This window comes from Antechinus flavipes, chromosome 2 (assembly GCF_016432865.1).
Source record: "Antechinus flavipes isolate AdamAnt ecotype Samford, QLD, Australia chromosome 2, AdamAnt_v2, whole genome shotgun sequence".
Lineage (NCBI taxonomy): Eukaryota > Metazoa > Chordata > Mammalia > Dasyuromorphia > Dasyuridae > Antechinus > Antechinus flavipes.
In genome coordinates, this window is record NC_067399.1 from 257,693,726 (window position 1) to 257,712,842 (window position 19,117).

The window sequence follows — 19,117 nt, forward strand, 5'->3', positions numbered from 1 at the left end:
GGCACTGCCTCTGTTCTTCCAAGGTAGAATTATCAGGCTAATCTCATAGTTAGTTACAACTCAGTGATACTACTCCTAGACTAGAAAGGAATCCTCACAACACAACTGATAGTGTGGTCATTTAATTCCTACTAGTCCACCATGAACCAAGACCATTCTACTTTGGTACAGCTTTTGTTTTTAAGTAATTTTTTTTTGTCACTAAACCTAAATTTGCTTTTTTCCAACTTCTACTTATCCCTAATTCTACCCTTTGGGGACAAATAGAACAAATCTAAAACCTCTTCCACATGATAGCCCTTCAAATATTTGAACACATCTGTGATTTCTTCTCCTCCCCCCTCTCTCTACCAAGTCTTCTCTTCTCCAAGCTAAATATCCTCAGTTCCTTCATCTTGTACTTAAATGACATAGACTCAAGAACCTTCTGTTTGTTCTCTTCTGGATCTTCCCAGTTTAGTGATGTTTCTTCTTAATCTATGATGTTAAGAATTTCAGAGATGGTGTGAGTAGGACAGAGTACAAATGACTATCATGTCTTTATTCCTGAAAGCAATTCTTCTCTTCTCTAATTTTCCATCTTTTCTATGTTTATTATATATGTTCTGATTTATGTATATATACAAATATATAAATCTTATACATAAGCTCCTTGAAGATGGGAACTATTTTTAAAATTATATTCCTAGCATTTATCAAAAGTGACTGGCATACAGTAAGTACTTAATAAAAATGTATTGGTTCATTAACAAGCAGCCCAAGGTTGTATTAGTTTTTTTCGCCTTTCACTTCTATCTGATGACTCATATTGAACTTGCAGTCCATTCAAACCTCCAGATCTTTTGCAGAACAAATGCTATGTATCCTTGCTTCCACCATCTAGTACTTGTGGACTTGATTCCATATATGCGAGTACAAAACTTTACATTTATGCCTACTGAATTCCATCCTATTGGGTGCAGCCCAAAACTCTAGCTTTCAAAATCCTTTTAGATCCTGACTTTTTTATCCATTGTGTTAGTTGCCCCTCCTGGCTTTGTGGGCAGTGGCCCTGGCACTGGGCATCAAGCTCTCCTGACAGTCACATTGAGAATAGAGGTAAAGTCTTCAGGGTATTCCCATTGAGACTAGAATCAGAAACTCAGGGTTATCTCCCTTAGATTGGTTTAGATTCAATGGAATCATGACAGCTAATGTGGCATAATGAAAGGAAGACAGGACTTGTAGTCAGGAAGACATGAATTAGATTTTCACCTCAGATACCTATTGCCTATTGACCTTGAGCAAATAGTTTCATCTCTCTGAACCTCAGTTTCTGCATTTATAAAAATAGTAATAATCATAGTCTCTACCTCACAGGGTTGTTTTAAGAGCCAAATGAGGTAATACGTAATATAATAACATAATGAAGTAATAATGACACAAAAACGCCCTGTAGCATGTTTAACCTATATTGGATTGCTTGCTGTCGAGGAGAGGGGAAAAGTGGGGAAGGAAGGAGAAAAATTTGGAACACAGAGTTTTACAAGGGTGAATATTGAAATTTTTCTTTACATATATTTTGAAAAGTAAAAAAGCTATGATTATTTTTTTAATTCCCTTTAAAAAGTAAGGAACACTTATAATAAAGCCTCCTTTGGTCCTAAAATAAAAACACTTTGCAGACCATAAAACAATTTATATTTATGTGTTCTTTTGTTTATAAGAAATTTTTCTTGTCACTAAACCTAAATTCATTTTTTTAACTTCTACTCCTAATTCCTAGTTCTACCCTTGGGAAACATAGAACAAATCTACTAGATATTCTACTAGGATGATGACAATGATGTTTTTAAGGCTACTTCAATTTCTCAAGGCTCTTTTCATGGGATTGAACTGAAACCCTGAGGACTATCTCACTGGTTTGGGGACAGTATTTTTAAGATTTTCTCTCTGGGATTGGGCTTAAGATATTAGAGACATATTTGTGATGACAATTTTGTGTTGGTTTATTCCTAGTTTGTCAGGCTGTCCCAGAGCAACTTTTGCGGGAAAGAAGGGAAAACTCTCAGGGGATGAAATTCTCGGCACAAAATTCAAGACCAGTGACGGTAAAGATCTTTATGGTATAGAAAAATTTAGCTGTTCATTATATACATCATTGTGTAACAGCCTAAATTGCTAATTAATTTACAGAATTATGAAATGGGAAGTCATACACAGTTCTTTGGGTCCTTGCAGGTATAGAAGGTATGGGGAAAGAAGAGACAGGGGCAAATAGCGAAAAAAAAAAAAGTAGAGAGATGTGGCATAAAGTGAACAGAGACAGATATGGGGATAGAGATAGAGTGGTAGAGGGGAGAAAACAGTGTGGGAATGAGAATGAAGAGGGGAAGAAGAACCGAGAATAATTCACATAACCATGGGAGCATTCAGTGGCATGGATCCAAATGGAGGTAGAAGAATTGTGGGGGGTAGGTATTTGGGGTCTCATTTTATAGTGTTTTGATAGAGTTCAGACTTACTCTTATTTGGGCTATCCTGGGGGTAGTTCATGAACTCATCTCAATGTTATCAGCAATATCTGGTGTTGTGGTGGTCTTCCTACAAATATCTAGAACTTACCCAAGATTTACATATTCCAAGACCAGAAGTCCCTGACAGCAAGGCCTAATTGATTTCCCCTGATTTAGCATTTAGTCTCAAGATGTGTATGGTTAATATATGATACAGTTTTCAAATTATGTTCCTTTGATCTTTCAGTCTCTACACTACTTCTAGTTCTCCTTTGCAATCTTATTTCCTGTTATTGTTTCTTTATATTGGCCACTGATAAATTTACTTATTATGCTGACTTAAAGGAAAGAAGATGATCAAGGGACTAGAACAATATACATAGGGCCTAGGAGAGGTCTCAGGCCAGAGCCTAGTGTCATATGTATGTATTTGGGAAAGGAAGACTTTTATTTTATTTAATAAATAAGTCTGAAGAGAATAAACATGGTAAAATGGATATAAAGTCAAGTCCAAGTCAAGAAAATCTGGGTTCAAGTTTCCACCTCTAACAGAAACTAGTTTGAACTCTGAGCAAATCACTTAAATTCTCAGTACCTCTGGCAGCTTTCTAAGATTATACATTATTAATCAGGGGTTAATCTGCTTTGCCAGCAGGTATTTCCTTGCCAGGAGTTCTCAATATGATATTGAAATAATAGACCTAAACAACAACTACAAAATTACACATCTGACAAAATTAATTGTGAAGAAGTAGATGATTTTTAGGCTATAAACATTCTCCCAATGGTTGAAGTGAATCAATAATAGACTTGGCAGAGATCTAATTATTGTTCCATAGCTGAAGGGAGGAAGAAAGGGGAGGATGGAAAGAAGAGAATGGAGAGGTTTGGACTAACATGTGATTTATTTCCTTAGTATAGGGGACTACAGGGAGGAAACCCTTCTTCTTCCAATATAGATCAGCATGGTTTTAGAGTTAAAATTGTAAAGAGTTGCCTGGGATACTGAGAGGTTATGTGACTTGTATGGGGTCTTACAGCCAGCATGTCTCAGATGAAATGTGAAATCTACAGCTATTAAACCCAATTCTTTTGAGTCCATAGCTTTCAAAGAAGCTCACTTTCCAATATAGGACTCTCCATTATTCCCCAACAGTTGGGGAATCTGCATCCTGGATCCTGCAAGCCAACTTTCTCATTACAAACATACAAAATTCCCCTGCTTGGTTGCAGAGTTCCTTCATGGCAAAAGAGAAAAGCTTGCTAAATTGGGAACCATCTGAAAAATCATTTTTGTCTCTACCTCATTGTAGATTACTGCCAAAAATAAAATTATAGAATGAAAAATAGTCACTGAATTTTCATGCTATTCCTTAGTGACCAGCAGTGAACATGAATCAGAGAAAACTAACTAGGATCTACACAGTCTCCACAAAGGAGTTTCTACTCTTTACTTCTGAACTTTACTCAGATTCTTAATCAAAGAATTTCAGAGTTGGAAGGAGCTTTAGAGGTCATCTAATTCACCCTCCCTTTCAATGCAGGATAATTGTATTAAATGTAACTCTAAGAAAGCTTTTGAAAGGCAGAAGTTATGAACTAAATTAAGGTGTGCCTGAGCCAGTCTGGTGCCCAGGGAAACATCCAGACAACTCAGGAAAGCACAGTTGTTAACTTGTTCATTTATCAATTTTGCCTGCTTGGCTGTAAGCTCCTCAAGAGTAAAGACTGTGTCTTTATCATAGTGTGCCCAGAGGCCAACACAAGGCCCTGGTCAGAACACACAAGAAACATTCTATTTATGGAATTGAGTTAAATTTTAAACATCAAAGTATAAAGCAAATGACATGTGTCAAATGATGGGATTGAATCTCACGATCCCTATCTAAGTCCCTGTCCAGCTCTGAACATCTGATGCAATGTGATTTTTCTTTCCTACAGTGCTTGAGAATGATGAAGAAATCAAACAGCTAAACAAGGAGATCAGTGAACTAAATGAGTCCAACACAGAGATGGAGGAAGCCATGGTGAAACTACAGTCACAGGTAGGTGTTCTTAGTCCAGCTTTCTGAGCCTCCCCTTCTTTGACTTGGGCTACTGCTCTTTCATTTCTTGAGAGCTCCTCACTCCATCTAGCCCTATCTAAACCCACCAGATTCTTAGCTCAGATCAGAGAAGTGCTGAAAATAGAAGCAGTACCCCAACAAGACGCGAGGACCAGATGAGCTAAGTTTATGAGCAATTGTGGTACCATTTGGTTAATTTGTAGAAATTGTGGTAGCCAGGATTTTGAACGAATTGGATAGCTTGACAAGTAAGTCAACTGCAACCTCTCTCATGGTCTTTAGTTGGATTTGATTGTCTGGATGTCCCTTAACATACCATTTGGCACATAGTAGGGACTTTCAGTATGTTTGGTTGTTGCCCTTTGTGCTCAAAGAAGACCAAAATGACAGCACTGTGTCAGGGTCAAGGTAGAGTGTGTCCAACTATGACTGATCGGACCCTTATGAGCTTGGAAGGCTCTACCACAGGTCAAATACTAATTGTTCATATTAACATTTGGAGAGGAGAGGTCTCTAAATTTGTGCATGTCATATTTCTTTTGTGCTGCTTTAATTTTGCTTTGCTTACAGCACAGTGCCTTCTTTGATGCAGGCATACCGTGCTGAGCAGTCCTGCTCCAGCCATGGGTCACTATCATTTCCAGAGTTCTTTGGAGAGACCTTGAAAGTGTTCTTGTATTGCTTTTTCTGACTTCAGTGAGTTGTCCATAAAATAGTCTTTCCTGAACAACTATATACCCCAATAAGAACTTACATACCTATCTATTGACTGATTAATACAATAGAGTCAAGTTTCTAATCTAGAAAAGGGTATGCATTTTTGGTCTGGGAATTTCGAGAAATTTCTCTAATGTAGAAATATCTCTGTTTTTTTCTTATATGAGATAGTAAAGGAAATAGGGAAACACCATATAGTGCTTACATTTCTTTCTCTCAGATATCTTATAGGTTCTAATATTGATACTTCTCCAATGGTGGGGGAGAAGATCAGCTTCCCAATAAGAGATGAAAGATTATTTTAAAATTTCTCAGGCTACACTACAGCATTCTGAGATTCATCCTTATTACTCTATAATATGTAATTGGTAATAGGTGCCTTGGGCAGTATAGCTCCATTAGCCTAATGGAAACAATCAGACAATCAATCAGAAAGCATTTATTATTTGCCTATTATATGCCAAGTACTATCCTGGGCCCCAGAAATATAAAGACAAAACTGAAACAATCCCTACCCTCAAGGTGGTTATAGTTCATCAAAGGAGACAACATAAAGTTATATGCAAAATATATACCACCAAAAAATACAAGTTAATTTTGGACAGAAGATACTGACAGCTGTGAGAATCAAAGTATTATTACGTAGGACTTAGCAGACAAGTTCTTTCTGATTGCTGAGGAGGGACTTAATCTGACCTGGTAGTTCAGGCAACAACCAACAAAGTGACCATCAATGAGACAGAAAGAAATATAAGGAGGTCCAAACAAAGTGCTAGGGCTAGAACCAGGAGAGATTTACTACTTGTGTGACTTCACTTAACTGTGAAGTCACTTAACATAGTTTGCCTCAATTCCTCATCTATAAAATGATCTGGAGAAGGAAATGATGAACCACTTCAGTATCTTTGCCAAGAAAACCCTCAATGGAATAACAGAATTGGACATAACTGAAATGACTCAACAACAACAATAAAAATGTCTGCTTAAGAACAGGGATTGGGGCTCAAAGTAAAATGAGTAGAAATAGGCACTAATTGGTTCCAGGGTCTCTGGGAATATTAGCCTTTTTTATATGAATTGTGTCTAGCTAGACCTCCTCAATCTAATATTTATGTAATTGATTTTTTGAAACTGTGTAAGAGTAAAACTGTGACTATATTACAACAACCTTGTGAGATCAGTATCATTATTATTTCCATTATACAGATAAGAAAACAAGTGAAAGATTAAATGATTTGCCCATGGTCACAGAGGTAGCAAATGTTGGAGGTAGATTTTTATAATCAACTCTCTAAGTCCAACATTCTATCCATCACACCAAGCTATAAGTATAGGGATTAAAGGTGACATTAGAGGCAATAGATGTGAAAAAAAGTTTGAAACAGTGGCTTTGGTAAATAAGCTAGGGAAATGATCAGAACCAGATGTAAGAATTATGTAGCAACAGCAAGGATTTGGTTATACAATGAATCATGCATTTATATTGGTTAAAAATCCATTTGAATTGGTGGAAAGTCAATGACTGAATTTAGAGATTCTCAAGAGTTTTGAAAGAAGAATGGAGATATTGGATAGTAGAAGTTATCCAATAATTAGGACTTGTAGACCCAAAATAGCACAAAATCAGGGCATCAAAGGATTCTAAAGTAGTAACTAGCAAAATATTAAAGTGCTTTATGTGGAGTCAAGCCTGGAAGCAAGTAAATCCATAGTGGCAGAAATGAGCAGGCAAGATCGGAGGGATCAAGGACTCAAAAACCATGATATAGGTGATTTTCCACCTTATTGTGGGTGAGAATGGAAAATGTGGAAAGATAAGAAGAGATTATGGTTGAAGGATGAGATTTCACAGATCTGAATCTTGGAGGCAATACAATTCTTATAGATGGCGAAATTTAAGATACGGTTATATAGATGTATGGCTGAATAGAAAAGATGGTAGGTGGAATTAATAAATGTGAGATTCAGGTTGTCAAAGAGGTTGTCAAAATGAATATTGAAGTCTCTGAGGATGCTGGCAAGAGTTAGAATAAAGAGAAGAACAATGAACTAGTAACTAAAGACATCAAGAAAGTGGGGATAATGATCTGGATATTGGTAATTGACAGCAACATGGATAGAGAGAGGATGATAGAAACTATGGATTTCAAAAAAGGAAGCATCTTGGAAAAGCAATAGTGAACAAATAGTCTGAAAATGATAATGAGCTCAAGGAGAATGCCCACTCCTCCTGATTCTAGAGATTGTTGGAAGTAGGAAGATTTGGTTTTATTGGAAAGAGTTGTAAAAGATGTCATGTCCTAAGGAGAGAACCAGTTTTCTATTAAACTAAGAAAATGAAGGGAATCAATTGAAGAGTTTGAAGATGTTGAGTGATTTATTGAAACTATAATCTGGTTCAGACCAATTCCAATAGACTTGTAATGGAGAGAGTCATCTACATCCAGAGAGAGGACTATGGGAACTGAATGTGGATCCCATCATATATTTTCACTTTTTTGTTATTGTAGTTTGCTTCCTTATTTTTTCTCTCATTTTTATTTGTTTTTTAGCATGATAAATGTGGAAATAGTTTGGATTAATCTTGCTGTCTAGGGGAAGGAGGAGGGAGGGAGAAAATATGAACACAAGATTTTGCAAGGATGGATGTTGAAAACTATCTTTGCATGTATTTTGAAAAATAAAAAGCTATTATTTAAATATATATGTGTATATATATTATCATCTGGATATAAATGCTCCAGTAGTATGGACTAGGAAGTTATCAAACTGCATTGGAGTGGGATGGGAAGTATTAGACAATGATGAGAGTTTATCAGTCAATAAACTGTCAATTATGTGCCAGGCATTATGCTAAATGCTGGGATATAAATATAAAAATGGAAGACAGTCTCTCCCTTCCCCTAGTATCTTCTCCTTTCTAATGAGGGAAGACAACACACAAGCAGAGGTACCTGGTTTGGGAGCACAATGAAGTACAATCCAAAGGGATATATCCAGTTGGGAAATAAAAATGACTGGCCTGAGAACTCTCTTTAAAAAGAGGCTTTGGGGTGAGTTCTTTGCTTTGTCCTCCAAAAGGGCAGAGGGTACTGATGAGATATGAGTACCAAGACTATCACAATCTGAAAACATGAGTTTTCTGGGCCCATGATGGAAAAAAAAACCACATGGATACAGTGTTTGCACTTAAGTCAACAAGAGGATAGAAAGCTTGGCTTAAAGTCAGGAAAAACTGGGTTCAAGCCCTGGCTTTCATACATACTTGTGTGTAACCCTGAACAAAACATTTAACCTTCCAGTGTTACAACTCTTAAAGACTAAAAGTTTCCGAATATTATATTGATTTGTACTGATGAAATACAACTATACAAATACAGGGAGATTCCTCACCTGGAAATCTCTATAACAATGAAATCATGAGTCCAGACCACTCCCTAAAAAAAAAAAGTCATGCTACCTACACTCAAGGCAATACAATACAAGGTATTATGAACACATATGAACACATGAACACATTGGAACCCAATTCCAAACATCTCATCCTGAATGGCTTGAAGGCACAATAACTGAACCCCATCATCCTGAAAATCATCCATCTTGCAAAATGACTTTTGAAGCAACTCATCATGGGGCTAAAGATCACCCATGGGATCTGCTGGGAGACCTTTCTAGGTATACCCATCTCACTACATATTTATAGAAACCTGTATGGTGAGAACACAGGCTAAATCGAAGAACTGAGAAGTAATTCAAGGGGGGGCGGGGTGAAGGTTAGAGTCAGATGACTGTGATCCCTGAACATTAAGAAGAAGAAAAGCAGGCGGTGGAAATAATTGAGGTTTTTGCAAGGAGGAGAAATAGTAAATAACCAAATGTGGCTAATATTCATCCTTTGAGCTGTTGGGAATTTTTGTGATCCTGTAGAATTCTTCAAACAATGTCTCCCCCCAAAGATAAATTGTTATGCATAAAGAAAATGTAGGCACTATGATATTTGCAAATAATCTCATAAAATGGTCTTTCTTTACTCAACAATCTGTATAAAAAATGGTTGCCTTTAACTAGCCTTATGAAGGATCTTAATCAATTATAAAGAAATAGAAGTAAAACCTATTCCTGGAGCTCTCCAACTAAAGCCAGGCACCCCTCCAAGTCTACTCATTTACCTAAGCTTCACATTCCCTAATAGCTCTGGAAATATTATAACCCAGGAGCCAGAAAGAAAATTATAAGTAATGGCAGCAACAGCTCAATGCTACCTAGTCTTTCAGTATCTGTAAATCTTTTTTTTTTTTTTTGAGGTCCTCTGAAATCTTCCTTGATTGTAATAGCCGTAGATCACATTGTGTTATTATAGTATTCCGCCCTGGGAGGAGAGAGTACAATGTAAAAGACCACAAAGGACAAATAGTTTGAACTCCAAGGCATCTTGGAAAAGGTAGTTCTGCATATCCATAAAACAATCACCTGGTTTAAAACAGCAGAAATTCTCCAAGTTTGAAGCTAACAATCCAGAAAATGCTAGGGAAGCTGAAATGGACTCCCTTCCCCCACCACCCCGTTCTCATATTCAATGGTTCATTCTCCCATCTGGTTACTCAAAGGCCTTTTTATTTTTTAATCTAATATAGGTTTTTTTTCCTAAAAAGGGGAAGCAAAACTGGTACTCTATGTACCAACATGATTTTGATACAAAAGAGGTGATTGAATCCTACTTGGAGAAAGTCATGGTAATAAGCATGGGAGAAATACAGTACCCATTCCCCAGTGAATGACCAGAATAGACTAGTATATTAAGCTGAGAGACCAATATTCAAACCTTGTTGGAACATAAACAGGCTTTACAAGATGGTTAATTAGCCATTTATATTTCCCCTCTGTTGGCATGTTGACATATCTGATCCATCAGCTAAGCTTGATCTTTTCAGTTACCTTTTCCCAATCCTGACTCTTCCCTTGTCATAAACCCATTTGGGCCAATGCTTAGATACTCTCTCTTGATAATCAAACATGCCAGTGGAGGTGCTTCCCCTGGTTTTCAGCCACTTCCTCTCTTGGAAGTAGGCAATGTCACTAGTGCAGCTAAAAATTCATGATTCTGCCCCGTCATTTAATTGCTCTAGACCTCAATTTCTTTTTTCCTCTTTTGCACTAGATGTAAAGGAATCCCATCTATCTTTTTGAGTTTTCCTTACCCAGCAGCTTCCATCTTGGAGATCACTCAATCTTTGATAAGCTTCCTAAGAGACCTTGAAATCCAATATTTAGAGTTAGAAAGGGTCTTTTTTTTTTATTAAAGCCTTTTATTTTTCAAAACATATGCGAGGACAATTCTTTAACATTAGCCCTTGCAAAACCCTTTATTCCAATTTTCCCTCCTTCCCCCATGTCCTCCCCTAGATGACAAGTAGTTCAATATATGTTAAACATGGAAGAAATATATGTTAAATCCAATATATACATACATATTTATACAATTATCATGCTGCACAAGAAAAAGAAGCAAAATAAAATGCAAGCAAACAACAACAACAAAAAGAGTGAAAATGTTATGTTGTGAATCACATTCGGTTCCCACAGTCCTCTCTCTGGGTGTAGATGGCTCTTTTAATTACTGAATAATTGGAACTGTTTTGAATCATCTCATTTTTGAAGAAAGCCATGTCCATCAGAATCTTCTTGTTGCTGTGTATAATATTCTCCTGGTTCTGCTCATTTCACTTAGTATCAATTCATGTAAGTCTCTCTCAGCCTCTCTGAAATCATCCTGTTGGTCATTTCTTACAGAACAATAATATTCCATAACATTCACATACCATAACTTATTCAGCCATTCTCCAAATAATAAGCATCCACTCAGTTTCCAGAATCTTGCCACCACAAAGAGGGCTGTCACAAACATTTTTGTACATGTGAGTCCCTTTCCCTCCTTTAAGATCTCTTTGGGATATAATCCCAGTAGAAAAACAATTGGATCAAAGGGTATGCACAGCTTGATAACTTTTTCAGCATAGTTCCAAATTGCTCTCCAGAATAGCTGGATCTGTTCACAGTTCCACCAAAATGTATCAGTGTTACAGTTTTCTCACATCCCCTTCAACATTCATCATTATCATTTCCTATCATCTTAACCAATCTGACAGGTATGTAATGGTATCTCAGAGTTGTCTTAATTTGCATTTCTTGATCAATAGTGATTTGGAGCACCTTTTCATATAACTACAAATAGTTTCAATTTCTTCATCTGAAAATTGTTCATATTTTTGACCATTTATCAATTGGAGAATGGCTTAAACTATTATAAATTTGAGTCAATTCTCTATGTAGTTTAGAAATGAGATCTTTATCAGATGGCATGTAGAAAAGTTTCCCCAGTTTATTGCTTCCCTTTTAATCTTGTCTGCATTAGTTTTGTTTGTACAAAACCTTTTTAACTTAATATAATCAAAATTATCTATTTTGTGATCAATAATGATCTCCAGTTCTTCTTTGGTCACAAATTCCTTCCTCCTCCACAGATCTGAGAGAGAAATATTTTCTAATTTGTTTATAATATCATTCTTGATGTCTAGATCATGAACCCATTTCAATTTTATCTTGGTATATGGTGTTATGTGTGGGTCAATGCCTAGTTTCTGCCATACTAGTTTCCAATTTTCCCAGCAGTTTTGTCAAATAGAGAATTCTTATCCCAAAAGCTAGGGTCTTTGGGCTTGTCAAACACTAGATTGCTATAGTTATTGACTATTTTGTCCTGTGAACCTAACCTATTCTACTGATCGATTTTTATTTCTTAGTCAGTACCAAATGGTTTTGATGACTGCTGCTTTATAATGTAGTTTTATATCTGGTACATCTAGGCCACCTTCATTTGGATTTTTTTCATTAATTTCCTTGAAATTCTTGATCTTTTGTTCTTCCAGATAAATTTTATTGTTTTCTAGGTCAGTAAAACAGTTTTTTCGAAGTTTGATTGGTATAGCACTAAATAGATTGGTTTAGATAGTATTGTCATCTTTATTATATCGCCCAACATATCCAAGAGCATTTGATATTTTTCCAATTGTTTAGATCTGATTTTATTTATATGGAAAGTGTTTTGTAGTTTTGCTCATATAGTGCCTGACTTTCCCTTAGTAGATATATTCCCAAATATTTTATGCTATTGACAGTTATTTTGAATGGAATTTCTCTTTGTATCTCTTGCTATTGGATTTTGTTGGTGATATATAAAAATTCTGATGATTTATGTGGATTAATTTTGTATCCTGCAACTTTGTTAAAATTGTAGATTATTTCCAATAGTTTTTAGTTGATTCTCTAGGCTTCTCTAAATATACCATCATATCATCTGCAAAGAGTAATAATTTGGTTTCCTCATTACCTGCTCTAATTCCTTTAATCTCTTTTTCTTCTTTTATTTCCAAAGCTAACATTTCTAATACAATATTGAATAGTAATGGTGATAATGGGCAACTTTGTTTCATCTCTGATCTTTTTGGGAATGGTTCCAGTTTATCCCCGTACATATGATGCTTGCTGATGGTTTTTAATAGATACTACTGACTATTTTAAGGAAAAGTTAGAAGAGGTCCTAAAGGTCATCTAGTACAGCATTATTTTCCATGTAAAGAAAATGAGGGCCTGATAGTTTCAATGCTTTGTCCAAAATAATACATCTAGTAAATGGCAGAGGTCACATTTGGATCCAATTCCTTTGATTCCAAATCCAATGTTCTTCCCGTTGCACACTATTTATCCTATTCCCATGTTGAATTAGATTGTATTAACTCTCCTCCTTGAGTTAAATTACTAGTTTCTAATCCTCACACCATGGTTAGGATACAGAACACCAATTTTAATACATGATATGATATATATGACTAGAATAAAAATTCATGTGAAAAAGACTTAGGGGCACAGGGTAAGGTGTTGAGGACTATAGGCTCCAAGTCAGTTAGCAATGTAATATGGTAGTCAAAAAAATTAAAGCCACAGTAAAAACATAATATCCATAAAAGTGTAGATGAAATTCTTATTGTCTTCTGTCCTGATTCTTTGTCATTCCAGAGGCCTCAGAAGGACATTGTCAGGATAGAATGTGAGCAATGGAAGGAGATGTGACTTTCAAGGGGAATCTTTCAAAAAAATTCATGAAAGGATTTGTTGGCAAAATTGGGGATATTTAACTGAAATAAGAGAAGGTTTAAGAGAGAGTGAGGTGAAAACAATAATGATTATAAGGATTTGAATGACTGTCATATAGAAGTGGCTATTAAAACTCATTTGCCTTGCCCCAGAGAGCAGAAATAAGAATAGTGATTAGAATTTGCAGGGGATTAGTTTTTAATTCCCTATAAGAAAAACATTTTCTAACAATGAGGGTTCCAAAAATGGAATGATAGAACTGGGGAGGAATTGAGATAGGTAAGGAACATGGTGGATAGATTGCTCAACTTGGAATTAGGAAAAGCTGAGTTCAAATCTTGCCTCAAATTTTTGTTAATAATAAATTATTATTGTTGTTATTATTATTATTATTAGAATCTTGGAAATTTCCTTAACTTTGCAACTTCACTTTCTTCATCTGTAAAATAGAAGCAAAAAATAACACCTATGTCCCAGGACTGTTGAGAAGGTCATATGAGAGAAAATATATAAAGCACTTTAGAAAATTTAAAATATTACTAGATAAAAGAAAACATAAAATATAATTACTCATATTTCTAAGTTCCCAGTCACCAGAAGTCTTTGTTAGATTTGGGGTGTCCACTTTTATGGACTGTTATAGAGAGGTTCTTGTTCAGGTATGGATTGGATTAGATTTCTTCTGAGATATCATTTAATACTGAAGTTCTCTGACTCTAAAGTTAGACAAGTTTATTGTGCTAATAATTTGGATACTTCTTTGTATCCTTTTGGGACCTTTGAGGAACTCTTAAGCTTTTCTGAATTTCCAAATTAACCTATCTCTTCCTTAGAGATTACAAAATGATATGTCTATTTTAATATTTCTAGGATTTGGTAGTCTATCTAGGAGGCTCTTCCTTCTGTTGACACAGATTATAACTCCCCGATCCCAAAATTTGTGGTGTAAAATTATAACCCCCAACAACTCAAGTTCACTCCCATAACATGAAGAAACCTCATTTTAGTGAAAATTAAAAATCTAAACAAATAATTTTAAACTGTCTAAATTCTGTGAAAATATTGTTCAAAATATCCAATCAGAACAAAGAGTACTTCTATGCTGGCCCATCATTTTTTTTTCCTATGCCCTGTCTTTATTCACTCTCTCCCTAGTTACCTGTTATCCTTAACTGATGCTTAGGAAGACAAGTTTAAGGTATTTGTTCCAGTTAACATTTTCTCCCTCTCTTTAGCCTTCAAGGTCACAGAATGATAGACTACTGGTGCTCATCCCCAGGGGAACACTCATTCACTCCACTGCCCCTGAGGGAAACCTGAGTGAGCCTGGACCAAACCTCCTTCCTTGTGAGATCAGAGGATGCAAGACTGTGTTTAATATCTAATAGAAACATATGGATGAAGAATGTGAAGACAGGTAAAAAAAGGGAAATGATTAATTTTCTCCTCTTTTATTTTCTTTCACTGAATAGATATCCACCATGGAGAAAAATCTCAAAAACATTGAGGAAGAAAACAAGATCATTGAGGAGCAGAATGAAGCCTTGTTCCTGGAGCTTTCTGGCCTGAGCCAGGCACTCATCCAAAGTTTAGCCAACATTCGCCTTCCACACATGGTAGGGAGCCTTCACAATAACTCAATCCATTGGCATTGCACAAATCAGGAATTAAAATACCTGGAACTTATCTCTGTATCCTACTGACATGATTTATTGAAACAAATCTAGGTTCTCTTCCCCCACAAAAATTTGTTTTCTATAAAATATAAATGTAGCCCATAATTAGTATTATTTTACAGTGAATACTTATGTATTTTCCCCTTTTCAAAGAAATTTGAGTGTAGAAATTTAGCTTACATGGTGGAGCAGCCTATATTTTGCCCAAGATAATGTATCACTGCCTTTGGGGTCCTTAGAACATGTGTATCTGGAGTTTAGAATAAATGTTTCTTTTGTATTATTTCTGCTGATTTTTTTCTTACATCCACTGTTCTTTTCAGGGACCAGTAATTACAATCAGCAAACAGGGCATATAGGATCTTTAATCTTAGATGGACCAAAGGGAGTTGGGGAGTGATTAGAATTTTGCATCATCATCTCACAGTTGCTATTAGAATGGAGGCAGCTCCTATTCCCCTTTGAAAAGCTTACAGCCAAAAAAATAATAATAATAGTTTTTAAAACAGCATGTTTGGTTTAATTTAATGAGATTCAGTGGCAGAGATCATTTTGCCATAGTGTTGCTACAAAAAAAAAAAGAAGAAGAAGGGATTCTATGAATTAGTTCAAATCAGGAAACACAAGGGGCTAATGTCTCCTTGTTCTCCATTTCTAAGAAATAATTTTCGGTAAATGGGGAGGGAGGTGGCAAAAGAAAGAAGAGAGGAGAAATAGAGACCTGGGGAGGTTGTTTTGTTTTGTTTTGTTTTATTCTCAGTAGAAATTAGAGACTTTCACTATAGTTTATAATGGTGGTTATATCTCTTGTCTCCTCCATTATTTATGTTTTCTCCATCTCTAAGTTAACAATGCCCAGGAGACCACTGTAGTCTAGTTTTGGTAGGGGAAGAACAGGTAATAAATATCAACATCACCAGTAACTTGGATTTATTTTGTTTTAAAATTAGGATCCAATCAGTGAACAGAATTTTGATGCTTATGTCAACACCCTTACTGACATGTACACCAACCAAGAGTGCTACCAGAACCCGGAAAACAAGGACCTGCTTGAGAGCATCAAGCAAGCTGTCAAGGGGATCCAGGTCTAGTACTTCAGGAACAACATAGACCCACATCAAACGATCAATGACTAACTAAAGGCTATTAGAAGATAAAAACCTTCACTCCCAAGTATTCAGGTTTACAAGTTGTGAAACTTGTTTAATGAATGAAAAGGACCAAAATATAACCGAGAGGCCATTTATAAGAAGAACTGAATCAAACTCCATTTTATTATTTACCTCCTAGTCCCTCTTGCAGATGGTAGGGGGTTTTCTTACTCATGGCAACACACTAGATGGGCATCCAGGATGGCACCCTATGATTGGCTGAAGAGCTTGGGACTTGAGGAGAGAGCATCCAAAGCGGGAAGATGTGGATTCAGTGTTACCTAAGAGACTGACCAACTCAAACACCCGATGTCTGTGACTGTGAAGATATAGCCCCCTTCCCCATTCATCCACAATCCTGTGCTGATGTAATGCAGCACCAGAGCTGCAAGTAACTTTTTGATATGAACTTCCTCAAGGCCTCAAACCTGAAGGTACTCAGATAGCTGAAGGGTGAAAACTGAAGTATTAAAAAAAAAAAGTCCTTTATTTTTATTTGCTAAAAGAAATCCGCAGAGCAGTTCTGAATCTCCAGTGGAAAACGCAATGGAAAAGGTTCTCAGGGAAGCTTTTGGAGTTTGCAACTACAGTATTCCTTTGTCTGTCGTAACCACGAGAAAATAGCTGTTTAGGAATAGACCAGCACCAGATATTTCACACCAATGCTCAGTGTGTCAGGGTCCACTGTTTGTACTCTGGGAGATCTGCTTCCCTAGAGTTCTGGTTCTGCTACTTGTCAAGGCCATTCTGCTGGTGGGAGAGATGACATCTCAGCACCAGGAAAATATTTTTAGACATGATTAAAGATACAGTGTGCAAAGGCCCAAAGGGGTCCAGCAGAGACTGTGTCTCTGATTGGTAGCAGATTGTGTTATTTTTTTTAATTTAATTTAATATATATATATATATATAATTTTTTGGCAAGACTATTGGGACTAAAAGCACTGTTCCAAGAGAGAAAAATTTGGGTATAGATCTTCCAAAGAATCCCTTTAGTCCGCCACTCCATGACTGTAGCCCACTGCTCACTTAAAGAACTGAAACCACCGCTATGTTCCTATAGGGATGCACCTCTAGTTTCACATCCTTAGGAACAAAGGAGAATCAGAGGGATGGTTCTTCCAAGGCTGTAAAGAAATGCTTGATGTGTTGGCCCAAAGCCCACCCTACTCTCTACCCTTCACACCTACTCCTTAGGCTCCAGATAGTGCAGGCAACCAGAATCCCTACTATAATACAGAGGCACTTGCTATCATTTCAGAAGTGTATGAGTGATGCAAAACTAGAATCCCACAGAGTCATAGTGTATGACATTCTTTACCTTTTCAGGCTTCTCTGAATAGCCACTGTGATCCACTGCACAGCCAAACTGTTGCTTGAATTCCCTAGGAGAAATTGCTGTCAGGTAGAACTGATCTCTGGGCCATAGATGACAGGGTGGTGATGGATGAAGGGTAAGGGGATAGGGGAGTAGGACGACATTAGATGTGTCAATAATTAATTTCCAAATACAGTATCACAAAGATTATACTTCTTTTAAGAATCCATTCAAGGTGCAAATAAATAAATAAATAAGGGAAAGAAAATTTTAATGTGTTAAAAACACAATGTTCTTAACATGTAAATAGAGTCCAAATTGATGGTGACTGCAATTCAGAGTTAGTATTTAAAAGTAGAAAATTGCACTTCCTGGAAGAAAAAAAAGTAGTTAGTTTGATTATTCTGTAAATTATTTAATTTTGGCAAGATGTATGTAATTTATATTCACAATACCTTATGTTAACATTTGCTATTTATTTAACATTTTTATTTATTAATTTTATACTATTTTAAACTAGATACCATACCAGGGTACCATGAGAAGAAAATAGATGGAAACAAAGAAAAATACAATGTTTTGAGCATAGTAGAGTCCACACTTGCAAAACAAATCTTGATATGGCTCCTAATTGTAATTTTGATGCAACCAAGTTATTTTATATATATTTTGTTATTTATTCTTTTAATAATGGGATTTTTTTAAAGATATTTTGTAACTGAGAAGTTTTGATAATTTGGGGTTTTTTTCATGGGAGGGGTGGGATCTGAGAGAGACACTTTTTAGTTTTCTTTTCCCCTCCTTTTTTTGGGTTTCTATTGTTTCAGACACTGATAACAGGAAACAAAGATGCTGTATTTATTATTTATTTAATATTTAATTCAAATGAGGTGTGCTCTGGATGTATTTATTTTGTCATGTTTGTGTGTCAGTTCTGTGATGACTGAGTAATTGTTTCTGTGAAGGAATACTGTTGATATTTCAATAATAAACAGTCCCGTTGAAAGTAACGGCAGGCTACCTGTTATTCTGTGACAACTCATACTATGATCCTCCTTCCTCAGGAAATGTATTAAATCCACAGGACTACATGATATATTTGCAGGGTTGTTTCATAATAAAAGCCCAGTTCTGTTTGTGAATTTAGTAGCCCTGGTCTTTTTTAAAATTAAATTAATATTGTAACCTAATTGCCAAAACTATGATGTTGACTTTATAATGTTATTTATTGATTTTTTTCTGTGAATTTTTAAAAGGAGAGGAGTGGAAGGTATTGTAAGTATCCAGAGAAAGCTGCCATTTACAATCTGCATGATCATCCTCTCTAAGACTCATATTTTTTTTTCTAAAATATGGGCGTAGCCTAGATGACTCTTGGCATTATTTTCTCAGCTCTAAATCTATCTCTCAATACGGCTAAAACAAAAGCAGGAAAGAAACTTACGTTTAGATTTAGAAAAACTCATTTTACTTTTCCTTTTTTCCACTCTCTCCCTGACACTTCATTTTCCTCCCAAGTCTGTTTGATTTTATGTTGGGAAAA

At 36.0% G+C, this 19,117-nt stretch overlaps 1 protein-coding gene across 1 annotated transcript in view; it reads left to right on the plus strand.

Annotated features, from left to right (window-relative positions):
• MYT1 (myelin transcription factor 1) overlaps positions 1-18,716 on the plus strand; it is a 74,403-nt gene extending 55,687 nt beyond the window's left edge. The window contains exons 17-20 of the mRNA XM_051973609.1: positions 1,999-2,090; positions 4,437-4,540; positions 14,902-15,045; positions 16,056-18,716. Coding sequence (XP_051829569.1) covers positions 1,999-2,090; positions 4,437-4,540; positions 14,902-15,045; positions 16,056-16,196 — 481 coding nt within the window. The 3' untranslated portion in view covers positions 16,197-18,716. The remainder of the gene's footprint in view (positions 1-1,998; positions 2,091-4,436; positions 4,541-14,901; positions 15,046-16,055) is intronic.
• The last annotated feature ends 401 nt before the right edge of the window (positions 18,717-19,117 follow it).